At 39.9% G+C, this 11,498-nt stretch overlaps 1 protein-coding gene across 1 annotated transcript; it reads right to left on the reverse strand.

The window, feature by feature from the left end:
* Window positions 1-1,476: 1,476 nt before the first annotated feature.
* Window positions 1,477-2,964, reverse strand: LOC130880285 (developmentally-regulated GTP-binding protein 1-like). Its single transcript, XM_057779250.1, has one exon. It carries the CDS (start codon window positions 2,906-2,908, stop codon window positions 1,808-1,810), a length of 1,101 nt encoding a protein of 366 aa, XP_057635233.1. The 5' UTR covers window positions 2,909-2,964; the 3' UTR covers window positions 1,477-1,807.
* Between the last annotated feature and the right edge of the window lie 8,534 nt (window positions 2,965-11,498).

Genomic DNA, 11,498 nt, shown 5'->3' on the forward strand with positions numbered 1-11,498 from the left:
GAAAGCCACAAAGTAGGAAGAAATAGAAGGCAGGGCAAACCCAAATGGATATGTGTCTTAGCTAAGACTCTATTACATGATAAAGCAATGATCAAAACTAACTTTTGGAGGGAAGGGTTTATTTTATCTTATACTTCAAGTTAACAGTCCATCCCTGAGGGAAATCAGGACAGGAAGTCACAGCAAAAACCTGGAGCTAAAGCAGAAACCATGAAGGAATGCTGCTTACTGGCTTGCTCCCCATGACTTGCTGACCCTGCTTTCTTATGTAGGGATGACACCGTCCATAGCGGGCTGGGTCCTCCCCATCAATCAAGAAAATGCCTCTATCGAATTCACTGAGATTTCCTCTTCCTAGATACATCTAGCTTGTATCAAGTTGACAAGAAATCCAACCAGGACAGTGGCACTAGTGTGGCTGTCTATATAAGATGTTGACAGTTGGGTTTGTAAAACGAGAAGCTTCTGATCCTCCCAAAGAGGTGAGTATTATGCAGCCCCAAGAAGTAAATGCCCCTGAAATCTACTTTCTTTTTCATTTCATTCAGCTTGTTGCAGAATATGTAGTGTTGATTATTGTTTCATCCTGACATTTGTCATTCAGTCATTGCTCAGAAGAGAGAAATTATTCTAATCAGAGACTCTTTGCTGTGGAATTGTTGAGACTGTCTGAGCAATTGCCATAAAAGGAGCTTATGTTCTGCGTTTGTAGGCACACTACTTTTAACATGAGGACATAATGGCTAGGGAGCAGCAGCTTGTACTGGCATTGTGTCAAACAATAGGAACAAAACAGTACCTTGTGCTATTCTATTAATAAATGCCTTGCTGCAGAATGCATTATGTCAAATGAACTTCGTGACATGTTGATTGCATGTCATTCTTTAGAGTGTGAACTGTGGGGCAGAGCCTGCAGAGGTGTACTCCCCTGCAGTTCTTACCCAGGTAAACAGAGGTGACTGGAACCAGATGTCCACATATCTGTTCTCATCCAATACCCCTGGGGACAGGAACCTTAAGACAATAGGCTTCCACATGGCTGTCATTTAAGAATGGAAGCTGGTAGTTGCCTCTAATTTCTGCACAGTGGGTCAGAACCACTGCTGGCAATTTAAAATGTTTTTAAAACAGTAGGACAGCCATCAAATCAATCTATCCATCAATCAGTCTTCAGAATTTACATAGTGTTCCCGGGAAAAACTGTCTAGTGTTCTTTACAAAACACAACAAACTCTGTGAAGGGCAAACCTAAATCTCAACCCCTGTTTGAGTACAAATCTCTTCTGGCGAGAATGCAGTCTACATACAGAGAAAAAAAATTCCAAGACTATTCACAGGCAATCTGATAATCAATTACTTAGTGGACATTACCAAAATGTGTGAAAAATAATACAGTTTAAAATGATCTCCTCCCCAAAACAAAACCCTCAGGCTCCTCATTTTCTTTTTTTTTTTTTTTTTTTTTTCAATGGGCCCACCAGGGTTTTTATACAGTTCAAGACGTGACACCAAGGTAAGAAAGGCAATGTTGCTCAGATGCTGGTACACACCGGCAAGCCCAGCACTTGGGAGATGAAAACTGATGGATAAAGAACTCTAGGTGAGACTCAGCTACAGAGTTCAAGGCCAGACTGAAATAAATGGGACCCTACCCCTGCCCCCAACAAAGACAAATGATGTTCTACTTTGGAGTCTTCATCTCCATTCCTGTACCCCAATCCAATGGCTGCCAAATACAGAAGGTTGAGAAGGGTACTTGGTGCTAAGGAACATTGCTGTGGCTGGCCAGCAGAAGGGGAAGGCAGGTTCACTTCACAATCTGAATGACATCCTCATCTTCCAATGTATGGTCTTTACCCACTTTCTGAGGATTATGCTTCACAGAGAGACCCCAGACCAAAGCATATTTAAATTCTTTGATAAGATTTTTGTGAATCTTCATGCAGAAATCTTCCACCGTGGTCCTGGAGTATGGCAGCACCACCGGGGAGGTGTAATCTGGCAGCTGGCCTTTGGGCTTGGTGTAAATTCTCACTAGTTTCAGATAGTCCCAGATCTTCTCCAACAGATCATCAAAATTCCAGCGGTGATGGGCAGAAATGGGTACACAGTGAGGCACCTTATAGATAATATCCAATTCCTCAATGGAGATCTGATCAATCTTATTCAATACATAGATACAGGGGATATAAACTCTGTTTCCTTCTACCACATCAATGAGGTCATCCGCTGTGGCATCACTCCGCAACATCACATCAGCGTTGTGAATTTTGTATTCAGCCAGAATGCTCTTCACTGTTTCAGCATCTAGTTCACTCTGAGGGCAAGTGGCTGTGAGATTAATGCCTCCCTTGTCTTTCTTCTTAAAGCCAATGTTGGGGGGCTTGCTGTTCAAGCGAATTCCAAAGCCTTCCAACTCATTTTCAATTATCTTCTTATGTCCCAAGGGTTTTAGGACATCCAGAACAATCAAGATCAAATTACATGTTCGGGCCACTGCAATGACTTGACGACCTCTGCCTTTCCCATCCTTGGCACCTTCAATAATACCTGGGAGATCCAATAGCTGGATCTTGGCACCTTTATATCTGATGACACCAGGCACAGTGGTCAAAGTAGTGAATTCATACGCTGCCACTTCAGAATACACTCCTGCTAGATTGCTTAGCAGAGTTGACTTCCCCACAGATGGGAAACCCACAAACCCAATTTGAGCATCACCTGTCTTAGCCACATCAAAACCTTCTCCTGGCCCACCACCACCGCCACCTTTCGGAGTGATGAGCTCTCTTCGAAGCTTGGCAAGGCGAGCCTTCAGCAGCCCAAGGTGATGTGCTGTAGCCTTGTTCTTTTGAGTCCGAGCCATCTCGGCTTCGATCTCCGCGATCTTCGCTAAGGTCCCGCTCATGGTGACCACAGGTCGAGGCGGCGCTGGCCTTCACACCACCTAGACCCCTTCACTCGCCGACCCTCATTTTCTTTCTTTGCTATCTTTATTCCACAGCATGTCCACTTTCCTTTTTGTTATTGTTATTTGTGTGTTCTGTGAGATCTTTTTCTGGGGAGAGAAGAACAAAAATCTGCTCATCCCTGGTAAAGCACTGAAAACTGGCCAAAGAAAGAATGCCACCGACTCCAACTACTAGAGCTACTTAAAATAAACAAGTGAGGGTTTGCTCATAGAAACATGGATGACTTAGAAGTCGCAGCATCGTCCATCTTCAAACAGCCTTCTTCATCTTGGGCAGCAACTTATGAAAGCTATATTCCTGGAGCTTCCTGTGCAACCTGCAGGCAGCTCAGCTACTCAGAGTCTCTTCTTTATTGCTTTCTAATCTTGGAGCAGGGGTCCTTATGAATCTTGAAAATTTCAGGGAACTCCTACAACTTGAGAGCTGTTTACTTTCTGAGTCTTATGGAACCTCCCTCCAGGACGGAATGTTTTAATTCCATAGAATTAAATTTAAATTCAATTCAATAGAAAATTGCAACACACATTGTTATCTTTTAATTTTAAAATTTTTTATTAATATGATATTTTTAGATATTTATGGGCTACTTAAGCCATGAACAAACCATACAATAATCTAAGAGTGTGTGCCATGTCCATATCTCTTCAAGCATGTGTCGTCATTTCTATGTGTTGGGAATCTTCAGACACTTTGTAGTTATTTTCAAAAAAGGATGCCTAAATTTTTGTGGATTAAATTCCTATTGTGATGTAGAACAAGTCTGCTTCCATTCCTTCACTGTCCTTTTCATTATTTCCTTCTCCTTCCATCTTCATTCTTCCACCACCAATACCATGAAGAACCGTGGCCAACTCTGTACCTTTCAGTACGGATAAAGAAACTTTTATACTAAGCTAAAAAGTAGTCTAAAGGGAAATCATCTTTCAGGGCTGGAGGTTTGAATAAGAAGGTCTCCTGCAGGCTCATAAGTGAATGTTTGATTCCCAGGTGTGGAACTGTTTAGGAAAGATTAGGAGGTTTGACCTTGTTAGAGGAAGTACATCACTGGGGGTGGACTTCGAGATTGTAAAAGCCCATGCCAGACCCAGTCTCACTTCTCCTGCCTCCTAATGTGAATCAGATATAAGCTCTCAGCTAGAGCTCCAGTGCCATGTCTGCATATCTGCCACCGCATTCTCCACCATGACAGTCATGAACTCACCCTCTAAAACTGTAAGCAATCCCCCAGTTAATGCTTCCTTTGTTGAATTGCCTTGCTCGTGGTATCCCTTCACAGTAATAGAAAAGTAAAAGACAAAGTCCCAACCCAGTATTAAGTTTGCAAATCATACTATACCTCAGTTTCTCAGTTTTTGTTCTCTCCTTATATATATAACTGTCTTCTCTAGAAGAATGACTTTCCCATATGAAAGTGAGGAACCCATAATGAATGATGTCCTAATTAGTGACAGTGCTACCCATAGCTTTGCTAGAATCATTGATCCCTTTGCAGGTAGAAGATGAGAGCCTGTCCTTTAATGTAGAAAAGGCCACTCAAAGGCCAATTCAGACTGCTTCTTGCTTTCTCTAGTACTATTGGAACACAATCATATCAGTCTACTTGCCTGCTGTCAGTGGCTACTTCTCAAGTATATCAGCAAGGGTGAATTATCACAGCAGGGAATTTGTGCTTGCTATCTGGATTTTTTTATCAGAAGAACTTGGCCATCTTCTAGCTTGAAACTTTGCTGAGTAAGTGCTGGGATAGCATAAAAGTCAGAAGGGGACCTTCCTTTCTCTTAGAATATTATATAATTGAACTGAGAAGTTGATCACGAAGATGGTATAAGATAAGGTCTTAGCAATGGCAAACTGGTGCCACATTGATTGGATTTATATAAATAATTCAGAGATAAGAGATTGCCGGTGATGTTGCAGAAAGCTACATGGTAGAAATAGATTTTTTTTATTTTTATTTTTATTTTTAGAGAGAGGGCAGGATTTGAATAAGAACACCTAAGACCTGAAAGCACCTTTGCAAACATTCAGCCAGGGCTTCCTAAGCACTATGCTGCAGACCAGTGTTACTCCTTGACAAGCTCCCCACTAATTACTAATGATGAAGCACAAACAAATCACAGATGACTGAGAATTATAAAACAGAGCTTGTTATCAGCCTACAGTGACCACATCTCCCTACCCAGATTAATCCTCGTAAAGGTAAAATTATGCACCCTGAGAAATATTTACATTTGTGGCGAGGTTGCTTTCTCTCTCTTTTTTTCTTCATCTCTTTTTCTTCCTTCTGACACCAGCTGCCCTTAAAGTGACATTGAGAACGGAAGTGGGTGTGCCATTAGTGCGTTTTTGGAGCTTGACTTAGTAGAATGAAACTTGAGCATCTGAAACTTGCTCGCTCCATACTTTTCCATGTTTGTTGGGCCATGAGCTTGAGACAGGAACTACATGCTGAAATAGGTTTATTCATTGCTTCAGCATTGGTCAGTAAAGTGGGAAAAAATAGTTCTGTTGACTTCTTTCTGATCCAAGGCTCTCACATAGCTCTGGGGCTTTGTACCTCACTCTCTTAGTGTTCTAAAGCTTTGATTTTCACTAACTATGGTTATGCAGAGCCAAGTAGGGACTTTCATGGGTTCAAGCAAGCATTCAGATTCACAAACTCACTATGAACCTTCTGCGGCTTCGATGTAGTAAATAGATAGACATTTCGAGCCCACAGCCCCCAGAGGCGCAGTATGAATTCTTCAGATATGGAAATCTTTGCAGAAGCCCCTGTAACAGTTGTAATTATGGAAAACCTTTCAAGGAGATAGCTCAGGTGCAAGAAGACCAGACCTACACCACACAGATGTGAGAGCAGACCTTGCCCTATAGAAGCCATCTGAAGATGACATATGTAGAGTTCCAGAATCCAAGCAAGGGTAATTCTTCTTAGAAAGGTCTTTATCTCAATCTGACAAGCCTAAGCAATGGCTGCTTATCTGGTATGTGTCTGCTGCCCTAAATGTAATCATCCAGTGAAACCATTTTATTATTGGTATACAGCTGACATTACCAATGTCAGATAACCAGAGAAACAGAGTTTAAGAACTCACTAAAAATAGCTGGGTGGTGGTGGTGCACGCCTTTGATTTCAGCACTTGGGAGGCAGAAGCAGGTGGATCTTTGTGAGTTCAAGGCCAGTCGGATCTACAAAACAAGGCCAAGGAACCCTGTCTATAACCCCCCTACACACACACAAAAGAATTAACATAAATATTGAAATTTTCTCCATGAGGGAATGGGTTAAGTGAATAATTGTTTTCTGTGCCCTTGTGATGGCAAAAGGGAAGTATCTGCTCATCTTGAGTTATTGATAAAAATCTTACACAACACAGTTATATTAACTATCTTAAGTAAAATATGTAGATTCTAAGTTTATGTGTTTGTGTGGGTGCTGAGAATAGAAAGATATTAAACCCATCCTCCTTTCCTTCTTAAGATCTCTCCCTGAGTTAGTCGGTATTTCATCTCCATCACTCTAACACCTGAAATAATCTATTTATAAAAACAAACAGTGAACCTGGATCACAGCTTGGGGGATTTTGGCATGTGATCAATTGGTCTCCTTGCTCTGAGGCCTATGATGATCTCGAATACAAAGGCAAGGAACGTTTGATGGAAGAAAACCACTATCATCATGACCAGAGAGCAAATGACAGAAAGAAAAATAAAATAGACTCTCCAAATCCTCTTTGAGGGCATGCCCCCAGTAGTCTAAAAACTTCTTATTAGGACAAGTTCTCCAAATCCCCAAACTGAGGACCAGGGCTTTAATGAGTGAGCTTATGGAATACATTGTCATTCTGAACTAAGGCACTTGGAAAATACATCCATTTCTCCTTTTATTATAGCCCAGTCAGTAGAACATGAGACTTAATATCAGGGTCATGGGTTCATACCTCACATTTGGCACCAAATATGGTGTGAATAATAAAAACCCAGAGATAGATTTTGGGGTTCAACCTGAAAATCAGCAAAGCAAAGCAGTCAAGCCACTAGAGAGATCTTACCTCTAAGAAATCCTCAGACTGAAAAGAGAATGAGTTCCTGTCTCATCCCACCTTATATTCCTCTCTAGTGCTGGGACTAAAGGCATGTACTCCCTAGTACTGAGATTAAAGGTGTGAATCATCCCCACCAGGATCTGTTTCTGCATTTATCTTGTGTAGCCCAGGGAGGCCTTGAACTAGCAGAGATCCATCTGCTCCTGCCTTTCAAATCCTGGGATTAAAGGTATGTGACACTATTGATTGGCCTCTTGTGACGCTGTTTTACCTTCTGATCATATCATCAGACAAGCTATATTTGTTAAAACATAAATAAAATATCACTATAGGGCCTCTTGACATATCTCTTCATCCTAGCTCTTTACCATCAAAGTACTTGCTTTCTTACCTCCTCTTCTTTGCTAAATGGTATATAGCAATTGACTCACAAAAAGACAAACATGGTATCTACTTACTCATAAGTAGATATTAGACATAAAGCAAAGGATAGCAGACTTTTTTGACTTTCCATGAGAGGCCTCATCTCCTCTGAAGACTGGATGGGAATTGGTGGAGTTGGGAGAAGGAGGGGGAAGAAGGAGGACTGGAGGGAGAAGGAACTGGGATTGGTATGTAAAAAATAAAATTGTTTTAAGAAGAAAAAAAGAAAGGAAATTATTTGTCTCATTGCTATGACAAAATAATTGACAAAAGTATATTAAGGTAGAAAGGTTTTACTTTAGTTCACAGTTCAAGAAGACAGCCTGTCACTGTAGGAAATTTATGGTAGCTGGAACTCAAGGTAGCATCAGTAGTCAAGAATCAGAGCGAAGTGAATGTTCATGTTTAGTCTGCTTTCTCCTTTTTGTTCAGTCTGGGACCAAGCCCACAGAATGGTGTTGCTCATGTTTTGGATAGTTCTTCACACCCCAGTTAACACATTCTAGAAATTCCCACAGAGACATGTCACAGTGCTGGTCACCAAGATGATTCAAGATCCCATCAAGTGGAGAAGGAACTTTAACCATCACATGTTAATTTTAAAGTGTTCCCTTTGTTTGCATTTTGATTCTCTCCTTTAATAATGTATTAGCCTTGCTCTATGCAGCACTTGAAAACATTCATTTGATAATAGAACCAATTAGTAAAGCAAACAATGTGCTCAAAGCTGTGATGTGCTCTGATATAAGACCCATTTTGTAGTTTTTATGATGAGTCTTTTATGAACGCAGATAAAGGTTAAGGCTAAGGTAGTTTGATCTCTTTTCCTTGAATAGTAGATCTGGACCTCTCATTTCAAATGCCTAGAGGTCTGAGAAAGGTCTGCAGGAAATCATCCTAACTACCTTCTAAACAGTTGGGACCGCCACTTAAGTGTCATTTTAAATGCAAAGGGGATATGGTTTGGCACTGGCATGACATTCCTTTGGGACAGTTCAGCTGTGGTTCTCATTAGCATCTGTAGAGGTTAAACAAGATAAATTTGACTCAGAGAACAAGGACAGTTTCTTAATTTCCATAAAGCTCCTTTGACCCAACCTCAAAATTCAACAAATTGGGAAATAGGAAAAGAGATTATTGCCCTTTCCTTGCCTTTGCCTCAAATGAAATCAAATGCTACAGCATGGATCTGAAAATGAAGAGTCTATTTAAAAGACCACACAAGAAAAGAAAATAAATTTCCTAAGAAAACTTTTTAAAGAAAACCTAACTTTCCAAGCAAATTCATAGAAGAGAGGAATTGTGTTAAAACATTAAAGAAAAATTCCCTTCTCGCAGTCTCCTCAAGCTAGTTGGCATCATACCCGTCCTGTCTTTGATGCCGCTCTTCTGCTAATAAATGTTTAAGTGAGTAAGAGAAACTGGCTTCCCAAAATGAGCACCAGCCCTGCTTTTCTACAGCCAGAATCGTGATGTGGTGCCTTGAAACATATAGTAGCGCCAGCAAGGGCTGTGCTAGGCGTGAACAGCATGCCAGGGAATCCACTATCTAACCACGATGCCAAGATGTATTGATTCTCACAGACTGAGATTGCTCTATGAGGTGGGCTTGAATTTCAATATCCCAAGCTGATGTATCAGCTATCTATGCAGTCAATGTTGTATTAAAGGTAAGAAAAGGAGTAGAGATTTCTTTAAAGTGAATATAGCAGTTTTTACTCTGTTTCTTTATATTTATTTACTCTAGGAACAATAGTTAGTAATAAAAAGAATAACCCTTTCTGTGGATCTTATAACTATGGTTTCATCAGACCATACATAAAAATATTTAGAAAGGAAAAGAAACATTTTAACCATGATGAACACATATAGGCATTTTCATGTAATTACTCACAGAATAAAATAGTATAAGTATTATTTCTATAACACTTGCATTGTATTAGGTATTAAAAGTAGTTTATGTATTATTCAAATATATAGGATGATGTGCATAGGTTATGGAAAAATGGGCATATAATAAGGGCATGAGCATTTGTACATCTTGGTATCAGTGAAGGTAGATGAAGGCAAGGTCCCAGAACAAGTCAGTAGACAACTGTGATGTCTGGAGTTGGTAAAGATTTGGAGTCTGTGTCAAGATTGAAGGATAAAGATATAATAGTAAGCAAGAAGATAGCTGGAAAGCTTTTGAAAACCATGTTGTATAAAACTGGTCATAATCTTATTATAAAAATTGTTTAATATTAAGTAAACAAACAAAAGAAAACATATCTTCTACCAAAAATAAATAAGTAAATAAATCCCACTTGCCTGTCATGATTTTATAAATCTGGAAAGAAATAAGAAGGTACATTTCTTAATAATCACGTTGATTACTTTGGCTAACTGTCTGCATAAACATTTTGACTTTTCTGTATTGTTTTCTTAGCCAAGCCTACAAGAGTTTAAAGTTTAGAAAGCAAAGGGCTTACCTGCTTATGCAAGACACTGAAATCTCATTATTGGAAGCCTGTCAGTGAAATTGGGATTTGGCATTTCATTAGATCTTAGCACCCGTTCCTTTTGGGGTAAATAGTTTTCTCTTCCTCCACTGAGAATATGAAGGAAAGTAGAGGGCAACCCATGTTTTTAAAGATGCTTTCATAAAGTGAGGAATTCAGACTCCTCCTTCCAAGAAGTGAGAGCTGGCTCAACTCATAGTAAGGTGTACATTTTAGGCTATGGTGCTCTCTTGAGGATACAAGTAAATGTATTGTATTTTGTTCTTATGCCAAAAAGGATGTGTTTGCTTCCTCATTCTTCTTACCTGAGTCAAGAGGGACCATTTTGATAGTTTATAGTGTCCAACCATCAAGCATATAACACTTAAACTGTCAACTGAAAACATTTTATCTATTTGAATTAAATTGAGCAATCCCCTTGTTATTCAAAAATTGGAGTGTTTTTATCATAAGTGTTTTGAATTGATACTTCTGGGACTCCACAGCTTCTTAGAAGCACAAATTCCTTTTGATATTATTAGGAAACAATTCTATTTTCATTTAATTTCTATGTTTAGTGACTGGAGTGGGAGTAAAAAACTTTTCTTTTGTAAACAGCCAAGTCAACAAAACAAAAATGACTGAATTGTAAAGACACAGAAGTGCTGTGAGAATCCCTATCTTATTTCTGTGCAGTGCTGAGAAAGGGGAGTTAGATTAGCATAGAAAGCTAGTTCTCACAGATGTTTAAATCAGGCTCCCTCTCTAACTGAAAGACACAATGCAACAGTTGCAACATCTGTACATTTTTTAAAAGCTCATTCTTCTGATAAAGTGTAGTAAAGCAGCTAATTGGGAACAAAACATATTTCAATTACTTAAGTGAACAACATCTATCTATGCATTGATATTTATTTTAAAGTGTCCTTTGAAGCTCAGCCAAAGAGTAACAATAACATCTGAACTAGTACTAACATTGGTGATGTGATAGTCATGTGTTGGTCCTTATCACACCTTGCCTTCACAAAAGGAAAACGCATTGCTACTATTCTCCTTTTACACAAAGGAACTAAATGTTTAACTAGGCTGTGGGTCTTATGATGTGTCACTTAAAGATCAGCATTAGAGTAGCATTTTTTCACTTCAAAATCATGCAAAGGTTATTGTGAGATTTTCAATTTCTCTTGTCCAGTGAGTCCAGGATACACTTGCTGGGAATAGGAAAGGGACAAATCTGTCATGTGTAGTGGGAGCTGTGGGCTGTGTTCCTGCCGCCCCAGCTCATGGTCGCCTGGCTAGCTTATGCCCCAAAATAATGACACACAAACTGTATTCTTTTAAACACTGCTTGACCCATTTCTATTCATGTGTGTAGCACCCCAAGGTGTGCTTACCAGGAAGATTCTCGCCTACGTCCATCCTGAGTCAGAGCTTCATCGCATCTGCTCTGGAGAGGAGAGCATGGCGTCTGTTTCTCAGAGGAGCTGCCCTGCTTCTGAGCTCACTTCCTCTTCCTCCCAGCATTCTATTCTGTTTACTCCACCCACCTATGTTTTAACCTATGAGGGCCAAGCAGT

The sequence above is a fragment of the Chionomys nivalis genome, chromosome 1 (genome assembly GCF_950005125.1).
Source record: "Chionomys nivalis chromosome 1, mChiNiv1.1, whole genome shotgun sequence".
NCBI lineage: Eukaryota > Metazoa > Chordata > Mammalia > Rodentia > Cricetidae > Chionomys > Chionomys nivalis.